This window comes from Acartia tonsa, chromosome 8 (assembly GCF_053477335.1).
Source record: "Acartia tonsa isolate MP-2025a chromosome 8, ASM5347733v1, whole genome shotgun sequence".
In the NCBI taxonomy this organism is placed as follows: domain Eukaryota; kingdom Metazoa; phylum Arthropoda; class Copepoda; order Calanoida; family Acartiidae; genus Acartia; species Acartia tonsa.
The window spans coordinates 20,543,511-20,566,910 of NC_137267.1; the positions used below are offsets into that span (position 1 = coordinate 20,543,511).

At 33.0% G+C, this 23,400-nt stretch overlaps 3 protein-coding genes and 1 non-coding gene across 4 annotated transcripts; 2 read left to right on the forward strand and 2 right to left on the reverse strand.

Annotated features, from left to right (window-relative positions):
• Positions 1-19: 19 nt before the first annotated feature.
• On the reverse strand, positions 20-19,666 carry LOC145326239 (uncharacterized). The gene is made up of 6 exons (XM_080169438.1): positions 19,511-19,666; positions 17,684-17,811; positions 2,205-2,350; positions 1,454-1,531; positions 1,071-1,094; positions 20-442 (listed from the first exon to the last, which is right to left on the reverse strand). The coding sequence occupies exons 1-6, from the start codon at positions 19,609-19,611 to the stop codon at positions 338-340; spliced, it is 582 nt and encodes a 193-aa protein (XP_080025564.1). The 5' UTR covers positions 19,612-19,666; the 3' UTR covers positions 20-337.
• On the forward strand, positions 2,402-9,584 carry LOC145326238 (catechol O-methyltransferase domain-containing protein 1-like). The gene is made up of 10 exons (XM_080169437.1): positions 2,402-3,183; positions 3,917-3,975; positions 5,463-5,510; positions 5,793-5,844; positions 6,179-6,255; positions 6,705-6,762; positions 7,353-7,414; positions 7,736-7,819; positions 8,382-8,452; positions 9,217-9,584. The coding sequence occupies exons 1-10, from the start codon at positions 3,072-3,074 to the stop codon at positions 9,275-9,277; spliced, it is 684 nt and encodes a 227-aa protein (XP_080025563.1). The 5' UTR covers positions 2,402-3,071; the 3' UTR covers positions 9,278-9,584.
• Positions 12,325-17,135, forward strand: LOC145326233 (uncharacterized). Its single transcript, XM_080169427.1, has 2 exons — positions 12,325-12,503; positions 12,896-17,135. The coding sequence occupies exons 1-2, from the start codon at positions 12,397-12,399 to the stop codon at positions 15,873-15,875; spliced, it is 3,087 nt and encodes a 1,028-aa protein (XP_080025553.1). The 5' UTR covers positions 12,325-12,396; the 3' UTR covers positions 15,876-17,135.
• A 2,390-nt stretch (positions 19,667-22,056) lies between the features above and the next one.
• Positions 22,057-22,129, reverse strand: TRNAR-UCG (transfer RNA arginine (anticodon UCG)). The gene has a single exon. It is a non-coding gene; the product is annotated as a tRNA-Arg (tRNA).
• Between the last annotated feature and the right edge of the window lie 1,271 nt (positions 22,130-23,400).

The window sequence follows — 23,400 nt, forward strand, 5'->3', positions numbered from 1 at the left end:
GTTTGTATTTTTAGAGACAAAAATTTAAACAAATCCTAATTATATGATTCCATCCGACTTAAATTCATTTTTGACATATTAGGGATGAGTAATAGTCCTTTCCAATCATGTTAATTTTATACAATAAACATGGTAAAATTAAGTTTTCAGTATGGTTTTGAAACACCTTTCTTATCATATAATAAACAATTTTTCACTAATAATAGAATACAAATCATGAAATAAACACCAGTTTTGTTGGCTGGGGCCTCTTAGGGGTAACAAAACTGGCATTAATTATCTAATTTTCATTCTTTGAATACCATGCGATAATTTTCTATAGATAGATTAGGCGAGGTTAAACAGGCTGTGGTTCTGGCTTCAGCAATGAGAGGCTGGAGGATTTCATCAACTTGTTCAGCTGGGTTAGTTGGTCCTTTAACTGGCTAGTCGTGTGCACGCTCTGTGACCATTATTTCATTTTTTTCATATTTTGATGGCTGCTACAAAACTTTTATTTTGTTTCTTGAAAGGTGTTCAAAATAAATAGACACAATATATCTAGAATCTAGATGTACCTTTAGTATTCTCTTATTGGCTGATTTAGACAGTATATATCTAGGTAAACTCTATTCTAAAATAATACTACTAATAGATCTAGAAATACTTTCTATATTCCTTTATCTTACAACGTATTTCAAATTATATTTTCTAGTGGCTACGCCCATAGAGATGTCTATGGGTACGTAAAATGTTTTCTTTGTGAAGATCAACTGTTTACTAAAAATATCCGCTAGAGGCGGTGTGTTTTATTTTTGGCGATTTCACTCAAAATAGATTTAAATCTTCCCAGAACCTATGAGAAGATACTCTGTAAAGGAGAACCATATCGGTTCAGCGGTAAGTGAGATCCTTTGGTACAAACATCCTGTTACTTCATTATAAGTATTTCAAATCAATCCTAATATAAACATTTATTTGAAGTTATTCAAATATTAGACTTTTGACATTTAAAATCTGTTAATGTACCTGGCCTATTAAAAGAATAATTTTTTTTGTAAAAAAAAAATAAAACTGAAATAACTAAGTTCCTGTTGCATATTCATCATACTTTCCTGATTATAAAAATAAATTATTATAATTTAAAGATTATTTGATAAGATAAACAAAGATGACAACATCCAAAAAAATTAAGCTCTGCAATGATAAGACAAACGTACATTAACACTTGTAACACAGACAACCAACCCTTTCATTACACGACCTTTATCAGATCTAAGAAATCCTACCTGTGCATTGTAATAAGTTGTGCCTGTTTATGGGCCAAGGCATTCCCCCTAATCTAACTATTAATGTAGCGCACCAGACATAGCAGCAGTAGAAACCATTTTTAGCGTCTTTAGTTTTGACGCGATGTCGGACCGAGATTCGAACCTACCACCTCCCCGACGACGAGGGGTCACGGGTAATATACCTGTATATAGGTGGTTGTGGTAGCATTCATTTCATAGTCTATCTTCTTCAGTTCATTTGTTGAACTTAGAAACTTATCCTAAAATTACAATAGGTATTAATATTTATTTCTTACATCGTATTATAAACAGTTTTTTTAAGCCCCGAGGTGCCGAAGGCACGGTCCAATAACACTGGCTTTAATCTTGTGATTGTACATTTTTATATTCATAGAAAACTGGATATAATACGATGCTAGACATAGTTTTTTCGAATGGATGAGAACCGGTTCTTATCCACCGGATTCGAATGAATACGAGAAAAAACTTTAAAGTTAGTTCCGAAACTCCATAGGAATGCAATGCAGCAAAAAATAGTTAGTTTCAAGGACGACCAAGCTTTTTGGGGAGAGAATGGGGTACAAAATCGAAATAGGGAGAATTTTCCTATTGATTCAAAAAAAGCTCTACACAGAGTTCTCGATAAAATGAAGTTTTTTTTACCTTATACCCAGGGGCTGTCAGTCAATTAATTTCATTTGAAATTGTCGAAAATTAACTATCTTGATGGCGTAAAGTTGGCGTAAAACTTATTTTTTGATGTAGCTGAAGGGAAGTGGGTAAGAAGGGGGGGGGGGAATAAGGAAAGATCGTTATGGGAAATTTTTCACTTAAAATTGTTTGTCTGAACCAAATTTCTAATACCAAGGTAAAATTATGTTAATCTCCCAAACAAAATATACATTGAGTAGCCAGACTACAAATTATTTACACCTGAAACAACCATTGTCTGTTTCTACAGAGGCTCAGATTATCCTCGGCCAACTTGGCATGGAGGATGGAGTCATAGGAGGCCAGCTGCTGCGGATCATCTTCCACAATTTCCTCGGATATGGTGGAACTTGTTCTTCGAAATGTACCTTAATAAGTACAATATTAAAAAGAAATTTTGGGTCATGGTAAGAAAACGAAGTAGTGGGATTCGTCGTATTATCAAAGTAGCTTTTGATTGGTTAGGTTAGGTAAATGTTAATGATTGTCCCGCAGGGGTAGAAACTAAACCCGCAGCAGGGTTAGAGCCCCCCACAGGGGCTAGGAATAGGAGAAAAGCTATTGTGAAAATACGACGACACCCGCTTCTTTGACTTCTTTCAATGATCCGAACTTTTAGTATAGCTACTCATAATTAAAATGTCTGTCTGTATGAAACGTTAAGAAATCGTGATTTTCTCAGCTGCCATTAAAGATAAATGATCACTGAAATTTCCTCATATCGAGTCTTAAATACACTTAGTCTGTCAGTAACTCATTGGAGGACATAAAACTTGCACGTGGAACATACAATTGGATTGTTGTTGTAGACAGAAAGCTGAAATTTCAAGATAAGATTCCCATGACCTAGGAGCATATACTCTATAACTCACTTTATCTGTACACCCGACAATAACAGTGTATACGCGAGGACATTAATAATCATATGAGTAAATGATTTAATCGGCTGCAATCTTTGATAGATGGCTAAAGTTTTTTGATCAATGAGCACCAATTCTATTAACACACTTTGAATGTTTGTCTTTTTCTCTACTTGGCTACTATTATGAATGTTGTTAACCTTGTTTTATTTCATTATTTCAGAAAAAAATGGCATTTTCATTAAGCAGAATAAGATGTTCAGCATTGAAAGATTTAGAGAAGAATAACCATTTATTATCATATTGTATTCAACATTCTACCCCTTTACCTTCCCCTGTAGGTAAGAATTATATCTATAATACAAAGTAGAACGATGACTGTCCTTCTGTCTGTCTGAAGCTTAAGATCTCAATAACCACTGAACCGATTGGGCTATACTCTTCTGGGAATATATCTACTGGTACTGTAATGGTTTTAAGCAATTTTCTTGGGGGGTAGGGATACCCCCAACCCCATAAAAAAACCTTTGGTGCAAAGCCTCTAGAGGCTAGTAGGGGCAAAACCGCTAGTTTAGGAAAAAGCAATATAAAAATTCATGGTATTGTTATAAATGCGGCAAACCTTTTAATTTATGAAATGTTTGAGGTACATAACTTTTTAATGTTTAATTGATTTTATATTAAACCAGGGGTGTATATTCTACATGGGATCCCCTGCTCAGGGGGGGGGGGGAAAGAAAATAAAAAATAAGTGGTTGGAGGGAAAAAAAATTTAAAAATTAAGAAAACTGAAAACATTTCTTCCATTTCCCCCCCTCCTTGGTAAAAAAAACTTTTAAAAATGTGTGGTAAGGAGGGATAAAATAAATAAAATATAGAGTTCTTTAAATATTTTTCCATTTTCCCCCTACTTGGTGAGAAAAAACTAGGGGGGGAAGAAAAATAAAAGAATTTTTAGCAGGGGAAAAAAAAAATAAATCTTGTGCAGAATATACACCCCTGTATTAAACTCTTTTGTATTTAATGATGCATTATTTAATTCTATGATGAAGTTAAATATTGTTTTGATTTCAGTACAAGCTTTGGAACGAACAGTCAACATGTTTGGAGAAAAATTAGTATCATCAGTACAGGTTTTAAAATAAACTCAGTTTTCTTTCTTGAAGAAAAACGAGCACACATTAGAAATATTAGTATAGTTGACTCTGCTAAGGCTTCATAATTGCTTTTTAGAAGCAAAGCTACTCTAAAATTAATTTTGTCTGCCAGTCAGCATGCCCGTAATGCTATGGGGTAAAACTAATTTTCTCGTTTACAAGGGGGGGGGGGGGGGGAGAATTTGTACAGTTATAGGAATCAGTATCAAATTTTGGCCTGGCCGTTTGGGCTTGTTTTTATAGTTATCAATCAAATTCTTTTTGTAAGCTATCTTATATGATTGGATCTACTTGTAAAACTTTGAAAATTGAATTTTGGGACTTTCCTTCTAGGGGTAGTGGGTCAAAAGACCCCCCAAAAAACTAAAATTTTAAGTTATGAGCTTATTCTTAAAGTTATCGAGTTGATTTTTTTAATGGAACCTTTTATTACATAGATGAGTTGATTAGCCACCCCATATTTCACTTTTGCCAGGGAGTAAGGGAGGGGACAATGGATCGAATATTCAATTTTTCGAGTCTCAGACCTTGGGTACTGGCTTAAAGGGAATGTACAAGAATTTAGCAGTTTCTGGCTGACTTTGGGTACTTGAGCAACCAATGCCGCATTCGTGTGTTAGTTTTGAATATCTAGCAGAAAAGTATCAATAAACTTAATTTGTTATGATGTGGCTGGTTTTATTTTTTTTCTCTCCAGAAAATATCATTTCATAGATAAAAACTTTATTGTGATATTTGTTTAATAACAATTCTAAGAACCCAATTAAATTTTTTGTTATTGGGCGATGGGTTGAATGGGTTCCAGGGAGATTTTTATAGTTATTAATTACAGAATGATTATGTCAGTCTGATGTGCTTGTAATCTAATTTTCAAATTAATGTTTTTTTCTTGGAACTCTTTTCTTATTTTATAGTTTTCTGCCTCTCCCTTTACAATTTCCTTCATATTTTCCGGATTAGTCTGGAATGATTTCATAGTCTTTCAGTGATAACTCTTAAATTGAATTAATTGGCCATTGTCCCCTCCCTTACTTTCTGCACTTTTGCACTTTACTTCTAGGGGCTTTTGGGGTAAAATAACACCCCCCAAATACAAAATTTTTAAGTTTTTAGCTTACAAGCCGATAATAAACGATAATATTCCCTAAATATGTGTATTCCTTATTGAAAAGAACTATAGACATATTTTTTTAAGTTAACATAAATTTTATCGTTCTACTACTGTTTTTAAACATTAAAACTCACACCTTCACGGAATTTTAGCACAACCTACCTCCCTCTTTATCAATGATTTTTTGGTGCTTCGCTAGTTATGTATGTTGTCATCCTTGTTTTAAAACAAAGACTATGAGTAATTACTTATTTATAGTAAAGATAATTTGAGTTTTGCTTATGGGTCTTATTTTAGAATTTGAAATCAAGTGCCTATATAATCCTATTTTATTTTATATTGAAATGTTTAGGTATTACAAATGAACAGGATGTTATTAAAATTAATAGGCGGAAAAAAGGTAAAAATAGTAGAATTTTAGGATCATTGAAAGAAAGCGAAGTAGCGGGTTTCGTCGCATTTTCATTTTTCACAGTAGCTTTTCTCCTATTTCTGCGGGGCCAATTTCCTGTCCCTGTGGTTCAATCATTAACATTAACATCAAAAGCTACTGTGAAAATACGACAATACCCGCTTCATTTTCTTTTCAAAATCAGAATTTTATTATATTTATGAGATAACAATAAAAACAATATGCATAAGTTCCAATTAATATATACTGAAGAAAAAAAAATGTTTGTAGGTTTTAGATATTGGTACATATACAGGAATAAGTGCTTTAAACTCTGCATTAGGTAATTTCTACTTTTTTTATACATTCATTCCTTTAGAAGAGGTTGCCATTGAAAGTCCATTTACAGTTCCGAAATAAATCCTCAAAATTTTTAAAAAGAGAAGCATTTCTACAATTATGGTCTTTCCGTCCGGTCCTACCTTCACTCGATTTCAAACTTTGCATGTTGATTCTTACAACAACTTTTTTGACAACAAATTGTTGTATGTTATAATTATCCTATTCATCTGATTTTTGGAATACAAGTTCAGGCACTTTACTAGTTTTAATATTTGTTTGTCTTACCATTTCAGAGCTTTTATGGATGTTGTCATCCTTGCTTTTATTTATTTTAGCAATACCTGACAGTGGAAAAGTTTACACATTTGAGAAAAGCAAAAAGCATTTAGAAATAGCAAGAAATAATATAAAGGTAAAATTTTTCCCGAAAACATAAAATCAAATTGAAAACTGATTAGGTAATATCTGGTAGATTAGAACCGGTTCTCAGCCATACTGAAAAATAATGTCTAGCATTGTACTATATCTAGTTTTCTACGACTTCAAAAATGTACAGTCATTAGATTAAAACCAGTTTTTTTTTAGCCCGTGCTTTCGGAATCTTGGGGTAAAAACTGGTTTTAATCTCATAATTGTACATAAAATAACTATTAAACTATCAATGACACTCTATAAGCATGTCAGTCTGTAATTCCTTATAGATCATAATGCGTCCATATGTCTTTTTTCCATTTTTGTACTTTTTGAATTCATATTAATACATACCTGTTAGTTAATGAAACAAAAGCGTTGCTAATGGCTTAACCCTTCGTTCTTATTACAATTGAAACTTTGTAAAGGGTTTTTACAATATTTTTTTAGGATTTCAAAATGGAAAGTAAAATTGTGTTTTCTTGTGGCGAAGCACTGCAAGGATTGGGTATGTATTTAAAATCTTATTATTATTATATAATATTTTGTTGAAAACCAAAATTTACACTAGGTAAATATTCTTAAATTCTGTGCATAAAAAACTTTCACCAAAAAAATACAGTAGGTAATAAATTATAGAAATAGAACAATACTTTTTTTGATACCTTTAGATACTAGGCAGTGGGGAGAAGAAAGGGGTGTAGTTTAATTAAAGCGCAGTTCTCCTTTACCACTACTAAAAAACAGGGAGGGAGGGGACATTGGGCTGTTTAGTACACTAGTCCCTAAAGTTTTATAATAACGTCTTCTTATTCGTTGGTTTAACAACTTTGGGGGCTATTACTGAATTTTAATTGGTTGGTTGATTAAGTTGAGTGTCCATCTACTAATTGTAATCTACAGAAGAGGTACTTTTGTATGTCATCATTGGGGATGTACAGCAATTTATCGGCCATTATCTTATCCCTTTAGATCACGACTAAAATATTTTATATATTAATTGGAAAATGAAAATTTTGCCAACTCCTGCATGATTCACATTCATGGAATATTAAATGTTTTCTAGAAATCACAAATATTTATGAATTATTTTTTTAGAAAAACTATTGGCTTCTGGATACAGTGAAAGTTTTGATTTTTCCTTCATAGATGCTGATAAGGTTATTTCTTTTCGTTTGCAATGTTGTATGTTTAATAATTATTAGGTCTATATTCTTTGTAAAAATATACATTACATTTACTTAAGGTGTATTTTAGAAATATTAAAAAACACCTGTATGCATTTGATGCACTTTTTTACAGAGAATATGGACATAAAATTTTTTTTCATTCTCCTACTGGTTGTTTTCCAAAACCGGAAAATGCAGTTTTTTTAGACTCCTTGTATGTTTATTAGACAGATTTATTAACCATTATGAAAATGAGAACAATCCTTATTTAGTTACAGATAGGATTAATGTTTCATATTACTCTCTATGTAGGCAAATTATCCAGTATATTTTGATTTGAGTATGGATTTATTACGTCCTGGTGGTGTTATAGCTATTGACAATACACTTTATAAGGTAACAATTTGTATATTAAATCCCTATAATATTCTATCCTTATTAAGTTTGTGTGTCTGTATGTGGGTACCGAAGGATCTCGTTAACCACTTCTCATAGGTCATGGAATGGTTTATAACCATTTTGGGAGATAGTGTGTGTGTGTCTGTAGCGATGTATCTCACTATTTGCTGAACCGATATTGTTTTCCTTTACAATAGGTAGAGAATAACCTCTAAAAATGAGCTTGCAACCTTTTTTTTATTAAAAATAAAAGTGTAGCTAATAGCTTAAGATTATAAATCTTTGCCATAATCAACTTGTGTGTTAAAAATCACTCTAAGGAAGCCTTTAAGAAATACACCAATCTAACTACTGAAAGACTTAATACCTATAGAAATTTCTATTATGAACAATGAAAACTTTCAAAATTTTCTTATGCCTAAAATGTCATTTTGAATTGCCTATCACTTTTTTGTTATTGAATCTGAAAGCTCCAAATTTGGGATATTGTTTCTACTTGTAGCAGTCTTTCAGCAGTTCAAGCAGATCTTGCAGGCTTTCTTTAATATTTTTGTTGTAGGGTTTAATTGAGACAGAAGATAAAACGGGGAAAAGAATAGACAAAGCAAATAAACATTTCATCAACTCAAGGTATTTATTTATTAATACTTATTAAGCTTCTTTGGTCTGAAGCTTAAGATCTCGGTAACCGCTAAACCGATTGGGCTCTACTCTTCAGTGAATATGTCTACTGGTCCTAGAGTGGTTTTAGGCTATTTTCTTGTGGGGTGGGACACCACCATCCCCAAAGGAAAGAAAAATCACTCATTTTTTTTTTAATAATTACAATCAAACGATTTTAGATACTTCCCATAACCTCATGGTGCGAAAACGCTATTGGGTATAAAGATGCAAAGTTTCTCAACAAGTTTTTTTTCTTAATTTGTTTGTCGGTCAATAACGCACTTAAACAAACAAGAGGACTTACAGCACATAAAAAGAAGGATGAAAACATGCATTAAAGTGTCAAAATTTAAAGTAGAAATTTTTTTTTGAATTATAACTTGTTACAAAACTGACTAAATACAAGATTCTGTTTATGGTCTATGACTTGATTATAGAGATGCTTAAAATTTTCTACATTGACCAAGGAATCAATTTTCAAAAATCAGATAATTAAAAAGAAAATAAAAATCAACATGTTTCAATACTGATAGGACAATTCTAACATGACTAAATTAACAAAAAAGAGCTAACTATGACGTACGGAGGGACGGTCTTACAGAACCTGATAATAGAAAAAACTTCCCTTTTGAAAAGTAAGATAGTTGTCATTTAAATAACCGAACTGAAAAGTTTTTAATGGCTACAAAGATTTGCTGCTATTGGACAAAATCGTCATTGTTAAATTTTAGATGTAAAGAAGTTGTCCTACTTAATATTGGAGATGGATATTCAATAGCAATAAAAGAATAGTTATTTATAGCATCGTATTATAAACAGCTTTCCGCGAATATTAAAATGAAAAATTTGAGAGGGACCGAAGACTCGGACTAACAAAACTAATATTAATGTTCTGATTTTTATTTTAATATTCGTGGAAAATTGCCTGTAATTCTATGATATACATGATTTTTCGGTATAGCTGAGAACCGGTTCTAATCAACCGGATATTAATCGGTTTCGAAGCCATGCTGTAAAGAAAATTCAACAATTGTTTACTTTGTATTTTCCTACTATTGAAAACAATAATAAAATATCATATGATAAAAAACAACTTAAATGTTTGTTATCTTCTTTGTTTTGAGCAAAACTACTGTATAGGAAGGGTAGAGTTTGTACTGACTAAAGGAAACTATCCACGAACGAGAGCAAGTGATTCTAAGCACCTTCCAGCATTGATCAATAGAATTTTAAGTGAATATCATAGGTTTATGTTTAATACTTGGTTTATCGACTAAAAGGTAAGGTTTCACTATTGTTTTATATGAAATAAACTTTGAAATGTAAAGCATTTTTTGATGCAATATCAACAAACTCTTTGTTGAGTTCAAAGGACAAAATAGAATAACACGGCAGAAAAGCCTCAAAGGCTGTAAATTGCAAAAGTACGTTAATTAAACTGTATTACAAGTTGCCAACCTTTTTTAAAATATAAATTTATAATCAAAATAATATACTTTTGCATTAAGCTTTTTAACAACAGTTTGAACTCATCAAAACATTTGATGATATTGCACCAAATAATACCTAACATTTAAAAGTTTTTTTCATATAAAACCAAAGGGAAACCTAACTTTTTAGTCGATAAACCAAATATTAAACATAAACCTAGTATATTCACTAAAAAAATACTATGGATCAATGATAAAAGGTGCTTAAAATAACGTGCTCTCGTTCGTTGATAGTTCCCTTTAAATCAAAGGGGGGAGGCGGATGATGTGCCACTTTTTGAAATTAAAAGTAAAACGTGCTTGATCTCAGCACTTAAAAGAGTTATAACTCTAAAATTCTGCACAGCAGTTGCTTTTGTGGAGAACAATATGAAACTGAAGAAACGGCGGCGGAACCGCCGCTCCCGCCGAAAACCGCCGTTTCCCGCCAAATTAGACAGTTCTCAATTATCTGAGATAAACTATTTTTTTCATAAAAATTTTCCTTATATTTTCACGTGACACTTGTCAACTTCAAACATGTCTATATTAAAAAAAAGTGTGAAATCTTAGGTACAAATGTCAAGTGAAAATATAAGCGAAATCGGAAATTTAAATGAAAAAAAAAGTTTATCTCAGATGATTGAAAACTGTCTATTATGGCAAGAAAAGGCAAAACAAAATTCGGCGGGACCGTCGTTCCTTCACAGTTCCATATTGTTCACCACAAAAACATCTGCTGAGTAGAATTTTATAGCTTTAACTCTTTTATGGTCTGAGATCATGCACGATTTACTTTTGGTTTCGAAAAGTGGCACATCCGCCTCCCCCCCTTTGTATCAGAATCAGGGATATAAAGGGATATTAATAGATGTACATCTCCAATGATGAAAAACAAAATTTACCTTTCTGCAGATTACATAAGTGGTTTAAACGTTTGGACACTCAACCTAATGAACCCACCAATCTCAATTTCAGGTTGCGTGATTATATTCTGACCAATTTTTTACTATTTCATCATGGATAATTTGTTTGAAAATCTTTTTTTTAAGATGGTGAATAACAACTAAAAGGACTTAATTTTATTTACATTTACTTGATAATGTTAAAGTAGCGAAGCTACTCTATAATTCCCAATGTCTATCCGTCCGTAACGCTATGTGAGAAATGCAATTTTCTCGGCGCTGTTTAAGATAGAAGGCTGAAAATTCATGTCAACATTCCGATCCGAGCATAATTAACTATGAAACATCTATGACAGTCGTATTGCTTTTTAGCAGGTTTTTGGCTATTCTTATATTTTTTACCTTTTCCCTTATATTTGGTGTTTTGGGTCCTACTTTCAAAATTTTGTAGACAAGGGTATCAAGATTAAATTTTTCGTCATTCTAAGAAATTTTCGTTTTTGTAGATACAAGGACAAGGAACTTTTTTTTTATTTTTCACATATTTCTTTAAAACTTTGGTGTTTTTGATCAAATTTTCAAAAATTTTGTGGTTAATAATATCAAAATTCAAGTTCCCGTTGTTCTAAGCATCCAGAATGTAATTTAATTTGAAGGTTAGTCATTATACAAAATATAAATATTAAAACTATAAAAATACGTAGCAGAGGTTTCATTATTTTTTATTTCAACAAATGCTCTTAAAATATCCTTGTTCATATTCTTAACTATGGTTTTATGTGCTTTGCTTCTTATGAATGTTGTCATCCTTGATATATGAAAAGTCCATGGTGAAATTATATATATTTTCACCATGGAAATATTTTCTTATATAAATACATTTTGTTTACATTAGCTAGATAATTTTATTTAAAAAGTATTTTATGGCCTACAGCCTGCAAACTTATACCTTTAAGCTTTGAATGTGGGTGGGGAGTTCCTTTCCTAACCCCCCCCCCTCCCCGACAAAATAAAATTGGATTTTTTTCCATATTCTTAACTGTGATTTTTTGTGCTTTGCTTCTTAGGGATTTTGGCATCCTTGTTTAATGAGAATTCCATGGTGAAATTATAAATATAAACCATGGATATTTTCTTTTATAAATACATTTTGTTTACATTCATTAATATAGATATAATGTTATCCTTTTATAAAAGTAACAGGATCTCAGTCTGTTTGTTCGTTTGTGTGTACCGAAGGATCTAAATAACTGCTGAGCAGATATGGTTCTCCTTTACAGAGTAGCTTCTCATAGTACATACTTAATGCACTAACCCTTTATTATGCATTCCCACTTTACCTTGTTGATATCCTATTTTATGAACAAATGTTTATTCAAGACATGATTTGAATATAATTGCAGAGTAAACATCCCTGTCCAATCTTATTTCCCAAATCATTTTTGTCTTCTTATCTTTACCTTTTCAAACATTCATATAAAAGTGGAGCATGCACAATTTTTGTCCAGTCACCATTAAGCTTTCATAAAGCTTATACATGATGAATTTGATTCTTGTTTTACTCTTTACTGGTTTAACAGCTGGGCAGACTTATCTACAAGAGGAACCCTTAAAACTGTTGACCGCAGAATTCTTTGGCCCAAGGCAAGGATTATTTATGTGCATATTCATTATTTGTTTAAAATGTTTAACTACTGTAATCAGTAATAATCCTATTTTGCTAAAAATTAATATCTCTCTAGTGCAAATTCTAGTTATTTACATTTAGGATTAATTGTTCTTATTTTCTTTACAGTTTATATTGTAACTGCATAGGATATTTTTACAAATCAGAGATTTAAAGAATGTCATAACATAATTAAGGTTATTACAATTCTCCCTACCTGCAATTCAAAAATAATGTTAATGGGGTACTTTTAGATTGAGTTCACCCTCCCCCTCACTAAATAAAAAATCCTGTATTTGAATACTTTTTATTTTTGTTTATTTTATTATTTTACTGATGACATAAGTACATACATAATCTGTAAACCTAGGTATCCAGCCAGTGATTCTCCTGTTAGGCTGTCAGTTGAGGAAGGGGTAGATGAGCCAGTACCAGACAGAGGTGACCTAGAGATTGCTAATGATTTACCCGAGGAACAACTAGTCCTTCATCCAGGGGGAAGAGTTGTTTATGACCTTCCTCTGCTTGATGAAAATGATAAGCTTGATAAAGATTTGATTTATGTTCTTGTAAAGCCTGGTAAGAAGGATCCACCTCCATTGATGAACAATCCTTTTACTGATAAGGCTAACATCACATTAATTGCTTCTTCTGGTGGTTCAGGTGGTGATCCTGTAAGTGTATCTTGTGGTGTACCCAGTAATGACAGATCGTCTTATGCATCTGACTATTGCATTCTTTCTCTTGAGCCTATTATACAGGAAATTAGCGGTTCTGTGGTAGTAACAATTACAGTGCCTGTTCAGGAAACAAGGGATGCAGTCATCTGGCAGGTCCAGCTAAGTTCTCTTGATAATTCTGCCAGGATCAAGGGAATTTTTCAAACTGAGGCAAGATCACTTATAAGACAAACACAAACAGTACCAAACTTTAACACATGGTTAACCCTTGTTTCATGTGTTGGAAAAACTGGGGTTGGTAAATCAACTGTAGCTTCTCTTCTATCTGGAAATGACACAATGTTTGTGGCAAAGTCTAGCTCTCATGGAACAACTACACTTGGAGCAGATATATCAACTATAATACCTGCACAAGACTACAAATCAGCTTTAGAATCTGTCTTAGACACTTCCATTAACACACCAAATGGAAACAAACCTTTGTTCCTTATTGATAGTGAGGGAATGAAATTTAGAGGAGATGAGGTTGATTTTGTAACAACTGGCCCAGTTGCTATCATAGCTAATATAGTTGTCTGGATAACTGAGGGGAGGATGAGACCACCTGATATTCTTGAAGAACTTAGACATTACCTTAAAGGATTAGACAGAATTAGCTTAAATGATGGCTCAAGCTCAGGTCAAGACTATGGTCAATTTGTTGTAGTGCTCAACAAGATGCAGGATTCGGATCAGGATTACACTGATGAACAGCTCTGTAATAATTTGCTTGCCTGGGGTCAGTCTGAAGAGGATGATGACACTATTGCTGAAATGTATAGCAGATTCAAACAGATATCATGTGTTGGGCTCCCACTTGTTCACATGGAACAAGGAGAACAATTTGGCTATAATGTTATTACAAGATATCCAAGATTTGTTCATGGAATACAATCCCTGGCTAACAAACTAATCAAAGAATCTGAAACAGCCAAAAATGTTCGAGTTGGGGACATTACCTATGAAATGAATTCTACTAATGCTGAAACAATAATTGGATTGCTAATAGATGGTGCAAACCAAGGGTCTATAGATCTTACAGATCCATGTAATGTAATGTATAGCCTGTATAAAGAGCAAGTTATACAAGCAATTGAAAAATTAAACTCTGAGCTTGAGGAGGCCACCTCAGGCAGATGCAATCATGTCACTACATCCTGTTCACCTTGTGTTTGTGAGTATAGAAACAATGCAGTTACTTTTGTTACAGACAAGCTGTCTGGGCTAATTACTGCTGGAGTAATGGAGGCAGAGACACTATGTGCTGACAAGGAGGATGTTAATGAAGACATTGCAGCTTTGTTAGAAGAAAAAGTTTTTCCTTGGCACGATGAAAATGTCTGTTCACAACCTTCAGATGAATTTCAATCAGAAACTGTCTGTGACATATCAGAGATTCAGACCAGTTTTGATACTTACACTAAATTAAAAATGTCTATTTCTTGTGAGGTACTTCATATGTGTGGGGAGACCAATGTTCCTAATTTACAACTTGCAGTAACAACAAAAAAGATATTCATATCAAATGGCTATCAGATTACTCAAGAGGCTCCACCTAAATCTGCTAATGGTGCTGATTGTCAAGTGGAATCTGGGGATGGGGAAGATGGAGTGCCTGGTATTGTTGGACAAGACATAAGCATAACCTTTTCTAATTTGTTGACATCATCCGCCAACTTGATATCAGTTACATTGAATGGTGGAGATGGGGGTGATGGTGGTAAAGGTGGTGATGGTAAAGCAGCTGTTCCAGGAATCAATGGAAAAAATGGTGACAATGGAAGTCAGGGTGCTAATGGGGAGGATGGTAAAGATGGAAAAAGTTTCAAACCAGACAAAAGTAATGATGTAAGGTACTGTCATGAAATCATTCCTTTTGGTGGGGAATTATATGGAAATGTAGTCGAATATGATCATGGTCATCATGCATGTTGTGGTTTCATAGATCATTGTACAACATGGAGAGCTTATCAACACATGCGATACACATATGATGCCAAATCTGATTGTAACCCTACAGAAATAAATGGCACGGATGGCACAGATGGTGAAAAGGGTGGTAATGGTACAGATGGAACATCTGGCACAGATGCAGTTCCTGCAACTAAAGGTGGAAATGGTGGAAAAGGGGGCCCAGGAGGAAATGCTGGCAATTGGGAACTTCTTGGAAATTTTACAATCAAAGTTAATCTTCATAGGATCGGTGGAAAAGGAGGCAAAGGGGGATTAGCAGGTTTTGGTGGATTAGGGGCTGAAGGTGGCAAGAAAGGTAATGGGGGAAGTGGTGGTAAGGGTGGAAATGGAGGACAGCCTGGTCAAGCTGGTTACTGCTACAGTCAAACACGGTCATGGGATGCTCTAAAGAGGTGGCATAAATATGGTAAATGTGGTGGATTTATGGATTGTGATTGTGACTCACATTATGCAGATGATCCCTGTAGTGATTTAGAAGAAACAATTGATCCCGAAGAAATATATCAAAGTGGAAAGTCAGGAATTCCTGGAAGAAATGGAATTGCTGGTGAACCAGGACTGGATGGACAGGATGGCAAGAATGCTAGCAGTGCACCAAATGGGTTGCCTGGACAGTCTGGAGAAGATGCTGAATATAAGATAACAATTCTTTACTGAACTTTAAAGATATGCATATAAAACATTAAAAGTAAGGCAGCTAGTTACCATCTAAATATATCTGAACAAAAGAAAAATGTTATAATTTCTTAACAGTTCTATATTGTACCCCTTCAAGCAAAGCTGAATAACCCTGATTTCTGTTGTGTATTAGGCCTTCAAAGCAAACCTCTTAAACTGTTTTTAACCTATTTTTGAATGGGGGGTCAAAAATATACTAGGACACCTATAGAATCAGACTGCAGAGCCCAAATTTGAATTAAGTCCCCAGTAAACTTTTTTGGGGGGATTTAAAAATTAATTTTTAGTGTTGCTGTAATCATTTTGACCGAAGCAAAAGCTTTTTTTTTTACTTCGGGTAATATTGTGGCTTACAGAACATTTTTATATAATTCACTTTATATTGATACAATAAAAAAACATTACTCTGTTCATTGGAAATAATTTTTTTCCCCAAAACAATTAATTTCATTGAAAAATCTAACATTTACAATAAAACAAATAATTTTGAAATCTAACCAATAAGAAGCCTTGTTTTATATAATTCTTTACAATTCAAAAAAAGAGTGTTTTCACAAAGTGACTTATTTCCAATGTAGTTAAATATTTTTTACTTAAATAAAATGAAAAGAATGAAAACCGTACACATAAAAGATACATACTTTTTAAAATTATTTTAAAAGATAAGTTTGAATAATCTTATTTAATAACACATTTGTATATGTGACAAAAATAAATTTGTTGTATTGCATAAACATTTGTTGTCATTTAACCCTTTACAGCCATTTTTTATGTTTTTAAAATAAGTGAGAGAACACAAACATGTTAATGTTAATTCGTTGATATATTATAAAGAATTAACTTTTTAGTGAATTTTTATAGTAAAATCATAAGGCCTAATTTTACTCTATACCAGAATACAATATTTATGAAGCAAAACACTCTAAAAGCTACGAATTTTACCCAAATAAAAAAAAGACCTTTTGCTAGGATCAAAATGATCACGGCAACAGTAAAAATTAATATTTAAATCCCCCTAAAAAAGTTTATTGGGGACTTAATTCAAATTTAGGCTCTGCAGTCTCATTCTACTAATGTCATAGCATATTTTTTATATACGTTTTAAAAATAGGTTAAAAACAGTTTAAGTTATAAAAACTTTATTACATAGAATTATTTTGTTAATTTTCAATGTAAACTTTATTTCTATGAATATTTAGCATCTAATGTTCTATTTAGAAATAAATATTTTTTTAATAATTTAATTTGATTTTAACACACAAAGCATGATTTTATAAAGCTCAGCATAGACTCCCCACCTTTGTTTTCTTAATGAGACTTTGTTTTACTTCAATAACTCTGTATTTTCAATATTTTTATAAGCAATTCAAGTTTGCAACTAACTAGATGATCATCATAAAAGGATAATTCAACCAATTGTGCGGATAAACCTTAGATAATATGTAGCTATGCTTCTACAAATTTGAATTGATCAAAATAGAAAATATCTTTGAGTAAAATTTTGTATCTCATAGTAATAATTATTTCTTTCATCGTATTATAAACAGCTTTCCGTGGATATAGAATGTACAATTATAAGATTAAAACCGGTTTTTTAGCCCCAAGGTGTTTATGATATTAATATACAAATTATTTATAGTAATAGACTAGCGGCTGCGTCCATAGAGGCCTGTAGTGTTGCTTGAAGAGGGGAAGTCGACCATCCCATTTTCAATTGTGATTTTGAAAAGAAAAAGTTTTTTTTTATTTTCTGGGGGGGGGGGGGACAAGGAAGAATGTCAACTTACTGATGCTCAGAGAGTCCAGGGTAGTCTGAGTGGTGAGGTTGATGGTATCAATACTGTTCTTAACAGTGTCAGTCATGCTACTCAAGCTCAGGACGCCCAGGCCCGCCTTGCTTCCTCTCTTAGTTGTACTAAACAAATAATTTACCAATTAGACAAATCTTAGTGTTAAAATTTTAAATCTCATTAGAAGTTTTGGCTATGCTAATATGAATAATGATGCTCTTGTAACAAAGTGTCTAATGTTAGATTTAATTGAATTGAATTTTGTATAACCATTAATTTCCTCCCTAAAATAGAAAGGGAAGAAATCTACAATCATTATACTTAACCTGCCCTAACTCTGTAAATGTAGTAAGTGATTCTGTTCTTTGAAACCGTCCCCATGAAATATAAATAGGGCCGGGGAAGTATATATTTTTAGCCATTGCAACCTATCCTAATTGTGTATATATATATATCTTTGATTTAGTATTGCTATAACCTTAGCTCAATAATCTTGCACATAGTGCTACTGTTGTTTGGGTTAGAAACGAAGCATCTCTACAAAGGGGGAGGTAGGTTGTGCTAAAATTCCGTAGAGGTGTGAGTTTTAAGGCTTAAAAACAGTAGCAGAATGATAATATTCAGTGTTTTCCTTATTGAATAGAAACAAAGACAAAAAAATGTATATATGTATATATATATTTAGTTAATATTACGTTCTACTGCTGTTTTGAAGCCTTAAAACTCACACCTTTACAGAATTTTAGCACAACCTACCTCCCCCTTGAAAATCAAGAACCGTCCATCTGTCGTGTCCGCAGCTTACGTCCATCACACTTAACTTTTCTCTAAAGTGCTTATTCCTAAAATAAATTGAAAACATGGGGTGTGGTAGATTTCTTTATTCCTAACCTCTACGGGGTCTAACCTACGGGGCCTTTAACTGCAGCGTCCTAACCCAGCAGGGTTACCCTTTGCTTACTATAACATAACCCAACTTAAAGTTAACCACAAAATGACTAACTACTATTATTCTAAACTGAAAATAAAGGGGGAGGGGGGGGGGGGGTTCTGTGCTCGACTAGGCACCTTGAAGGAAACCGCGAAAAAAAATGTTCTTTTCTTGTAAAAATTTAATATTTCTAACCACTATTTGTCTGTACCGAAGGATCTCGCTAACCGCTGAACTGATTGGGTTCTCCTTAACTGGGTAGCTTCTCGTAGGTCCCGGGAAGGTTTTTAACTATTTTGGTGAGGGTGCCACAACCTTTACAAAAATAATCGCCCCTAGAAAAATTATCCCCCCTTAATTTTTTTTATTTTTTAACTAAAATAAAAAATAGGGTTGGGTGGGGGGTTGTTTGGCCCTCTTCCCTCCCCCTAAAATTTTTTTTTCCTTTTTTTAAAAATCTAAATTTTAAATATGGGTTTTGGGATTCAAAACCACTCAAGTAACCCCTAGAGGCCTCTAGGGGCGGAGCCGCTAGTGGATTAGATAGGGATATTATTTAAGTTTGTACTGAAGGATCTCGCTAAATCGACATGGTGCTCCTTTACAGTGTAGCTTCTCATAGGTCTTGGGAAGCTTTACAGCTATTTTGGGGGAGGGTACGGTACGACCACCCTCCCAAGAAAAATCGCCACAAAAAAACCGCCATGTGTAGCAATTAGCTAAAATCATAACTAACAGCATCAAGCGGCAAAAAATATTTTTGGTATGCAGCTGATTTTACCAAAGATTGAAAAGAAACAATTTGACGTGTCCCTAGAGTCCACTCTATAGGGGCGTAGCCGCTGGTAAAGAAGACAGAAACAGAATTAGCTTCTCTACTATATATGTTCTACCTGTGTTCTGGAGTAGAATGGTCGCTAGTGATGGTATCATCATCATCAGATTCAGATGCTTCACCATCAACTATGTGAGCAAGAGAAGGCTCCGCCGTCATTTTTCTTAACAAATTGTCAGCTGTAATTAATAACTTATTTAATTTTTTCGGGGTAATCACGAATTTTAATCTGTTCCTCAAATATTTCGCTTGCTTACAGAATTTAATATTGCTTTTCTTATGTTTCGTATTATAGACAGCTTTCCGCGGATATTAAAACAAAAAAATTTAGACAAAACAGTTTTGTTGGCATCGAGGACCGTACTAAATACTGATATTAATTTCATGATTTTAATACTCATGGATAGTTGTCTGTAATACGATGCTTTGCATGATTTTTCAGTATGGCTGAGAACCAGTTCAAATCCAGCTGATATTAATCGTTTTCGAATCCATTCTGGAAAAATACTTTCCTTTACTTTATTCTTCACTGCTTCACTAAATTGATTCTGAAATTGCTATACTTCTCCCAAATTATAACTATCAGCTGCGCTCCTAGAATCTAGGAGCGCGCTTTGTATTCGAAGGAGTAAAGAAAGTAAGAAAATAGCATAAAAACAAACTTAGTTATAAAATTAAGTAGCCTAAAACCACCCTATAAGCTTTCATATAATGGAGAACTATATCAGTTAAGTAGTTAACGAAATCTTAGGCTACAGACAAAAAATCTTACTACTTTATAAAATAGAACTAGCGGCTGCGCCCCTAGAAGTTTCTGGGGGAGGGGTAAAGGCGACCTTCCCAAGTTTCAATTTGAGTTTTAAGAAGAAAAATAAAAAAAAATATTCTTTCTTTTATTTTTTTTTTTGGGGGGGGGCATTTTTTATTCGCAAGGTGAAAGATACCCTTCCCCAATAATCTTAAAACATTCTCGAACCTATAAGAAGATTTAATGTAAAGGAGATCCATGTCAGTTCAACGGTTAGTGAGATCCTTCGCTACAGACAAAAAAAAAGCTTACTTACTTTATAGTTAAAGTAATCTTCAAATGAGGTTTGTGATTATTAATGCCACTATAATCAAAATAAAAGTTTATAGCATAATTGAGACAAAGCTTAATTTTACATTACTTTACACTTAAATACACTAGGTTGAGCTTTTACAACTAAATAGTTATTTCTTTCATCGTATTATAAACGGCTTTCCACGGATATAGAATGTACAAATATAAGATTAAAACCAGTTTTTTTAGCCCGTGCCTTCGGCACATTTTTATATTCGTAGAAAGCTGGATATGATACGATGCTAGACATAGTTTTTTCGTATGGATGAGAACCGGTTCCTATCCACCGGATTCGAATGAATACGAGAATAGTTATTTCTCGCATCGTATTATAAACGGCTTTCCGCGGATATAGAATGTACAATTATAAGATTAAAACTAGTTTTTTTAGCCCCGTGGTGCCGAAGGCACCGGCTAAAAAACTAGTTTTAATCTTATGATTGTACATTTCTATATTCGTAGAAAACTGGATATAATACGATGCTAGACATAGTTTTTTCGTATTCATCAGAACCGGTTCCTATCCACCGGATTCAAATGAATACGAGAAATATTTTATAGTAACTCGAACAAAAATAAATATAAAGTTTGTCTGCTTGTAAGTTAAACAATATTATTGTAAATCAGCTGAGATTTTGTGTATATTGTTAAAGCATGCGCACTTTGTGTAAGGAAAAGAAAATCAATAATTACAGGAAAATGGATGTAGAATATAAGTGATAAATATAACAGGAGAAAAATTGTCGTCAATTTAGGTTGCAATATCCAGTAGGAGAAAAGATGATGGGATGGAGGATTCGTTATTTTAGCCCGCTACAGAGTTCACTTTATTATAGAATAATAAAATATGGTGTAAGATCCAAGTAATTATATATCCATTTTGGTATAACCAACTAGCGAAATAAATCTAAAATAATATTTGAGGGCAGATGCATATAGAGGTCGTCAATTCTACGTTATGTCTTGACCCCCAACGACAGTTGAAATTAGGTACTACAAGTTTCGTGATTTTTTTCGAATTAATTTCGTTGCTGCAATAATTCTCTTTTTACTTGTGCAGAATTGTTTGCAATTATGATTTGGCCGTCGATCATACGCAAATTATTAACAATTTAATGATTAAAACTAAAGGGTAAAAAGAAAGAAATAAAATTAGAAAGGTTTACTTTTTTCCAAACTACCACCTCCCCAAAATTAGTTATAAACTTTCCCAGAAGTTATAAGACAGAAATACAGTTACCTTTATATATTCAGGGGCTCTGTATTCAAAATAGCATAAAACCATACTAAAACTTTTATTTGAAAATAAAATAGACTAAAATAATCACTGAAGCTATGTTAAACTTGAAACTTTGAAAATGCTATACATGATTTTTCGGTATGGCTGAGAACCAGCTCAAATCCAGCGGATATTAATCCAAGCCATGCTGAAAATATCTCAATGCTGTTAGTTTGTTATTGTTACCTAAAATCTAATTATTTTTTTAATTACAAAATTAACACGAGCGTGACAGGACTCGAACCTGCAATCCCCAGATCCGAAGTCTGGTGCCTTATCCATTAGGCCACACGCCCCTCTCGACTATGTTCATGTTGAAGATGTGATTTTATTATACATTTTGTAATTGCAAAAGCAGTCGAAATATTTAAAATTTATACTCACGAAACCCCATTAAGTAAGAGATAAGATGTATTTTTCCAATATCGCTTCAAAAACCGATTAATATTTGGTGGATTAGAACCGGTTCTCAGCCACACTGAAAAATGATGAATATCATCGTATTATATCCAGTTTTTTTACGAATATAAAAATTTACAATCATCATAAGATTAAAACCAATTTTATAATTGTAAATTTTATATCCGCGGAAAGCTGTTTATAATACGACGCGAGAAATAAATATTCTTACAGTACACTTTATTGTTAACAAGTGTAAAATACCCCCCAAAAAACAAGGATGACAACATCTATAAAAGCGAAGCTCTGGAACGGTTGGACAAACGAACATTAAAACTTGTTGTCAAAAAAGTGAAAAAAAAACAGCATATTTTAAAATTGGACATACGGACTTTATGGTAATGATAAAAGTCTTTCTACGCTTCCTAAATCATACCTGATTTTTTAAAGAATCATCATGCAAAGTTTAAAATCGATAGGACAATTCTAACCTGTTTTAATTAACGGAAAGAGCTAACTGTCCGTGAAGGACGGACCTAACCTAATTATAAAAAAGCTTCACTTAAAAACTCCCATAATTAATTTACCAAACTATACTTCCTATATACTAACTTTTTTAAAATAATGGCTCCGCCCCTATCTCTATGGGAATTTTTCGTTTTGAAACTTGAAATATTTCATAAAATAAGGGGGAATATATTTTATATAAATTTTGCGAGGGTAAGATGTAAGAAAGATTGGGTACCAATTCTAACTTTTTAATTTATTTAAATTTAAGTCCAGAGTTACAGAAGTACGGACTGAGGAAAGATAAGCTTAAAGCATTGTGTATTTTAAAAAAGCGAAGCTTTTCTATAATTAGGGTCGGTCAGTCCGTCTGAAACTGATACCTTTTTTCGATAATTTAGGCATATTAGAATTGTCCTATCGATTTCAAATTTTGCAGGGTAGCTACTCCTGGGAAGGTTTATTTTAAGGGGGAGGGAGGGTACCACCACCCTCCCCAGAGAAATCGTAAAAAATAAAAAGGCCTCCTGCGGATATTTTTAGCAATAAAATTCATCGTATTCTCTCAAAGTGCCTAATGAGCCCTTTTCAAATTTATTTGCCCCAGGAATAAGCTTTATTAAATAGGTCCAGGGAAGGTTTAGTATTTTGGGAGAGAATA

Bases quoted from the DNA above. Each gene is read 5' to 3' on its own strand.
- LOC145326233 (XM_080169427.1), top strand. From the start codon at position 12,397: ATGATGAATTTGATTCTTGTTTTACTCTTTACTGGTTTAACAGCTGGG. The intron at 12,504-12,895 runs GCAAGGATTATT...CTGTAAACCTAG, and splicing joins GCAGAATTCTTTGGCCCAAG to GTATCCAGCCAGTGATTCTC.
- LOC145326239 (XM_080169438.1), bottom strand. From the start codon at position 19,611: ATGACGGCGGAGCCTTCTCTTGCTCACATAGTTGATGGTGAAGCATCT. The intron at 1,532-2,204 runs GTGTAAATAATT...TTGTAATTTTAG, and splicing joins ACAGACAATGGTTGTTTCAG to GATAAGTTTCTAAGTTCAAC. The intron at 443-1,070 runs GAACTTAGTTAT...TAATGGTCACAG, and splicing joins GTATGATGAATATGCAACAG to AGCGTGCACACGACTAGCCA.
- LOC145326238 (XM_080169437.1), top strand. From the start codon at position 3,072: ATGGCATTTTCATTAAGCAGAATAAGATGTTCAGCATTGAAAGATTTA. The intron at 6,256-6,704 runs GTAAAATTTTTC...ATATTTTTTTAG, and splicing joins TAGCAAGAAATAATATAAAG to GATTTCAAAATGGAAAGTAA. The intron at 6,763-7,352 runs GTATGTATTTAA...TTATTTTTTTAG, and splicing joins CGAAGCACTGCAAGGATTGG to AAAAACTATTGGCTTCTGGA.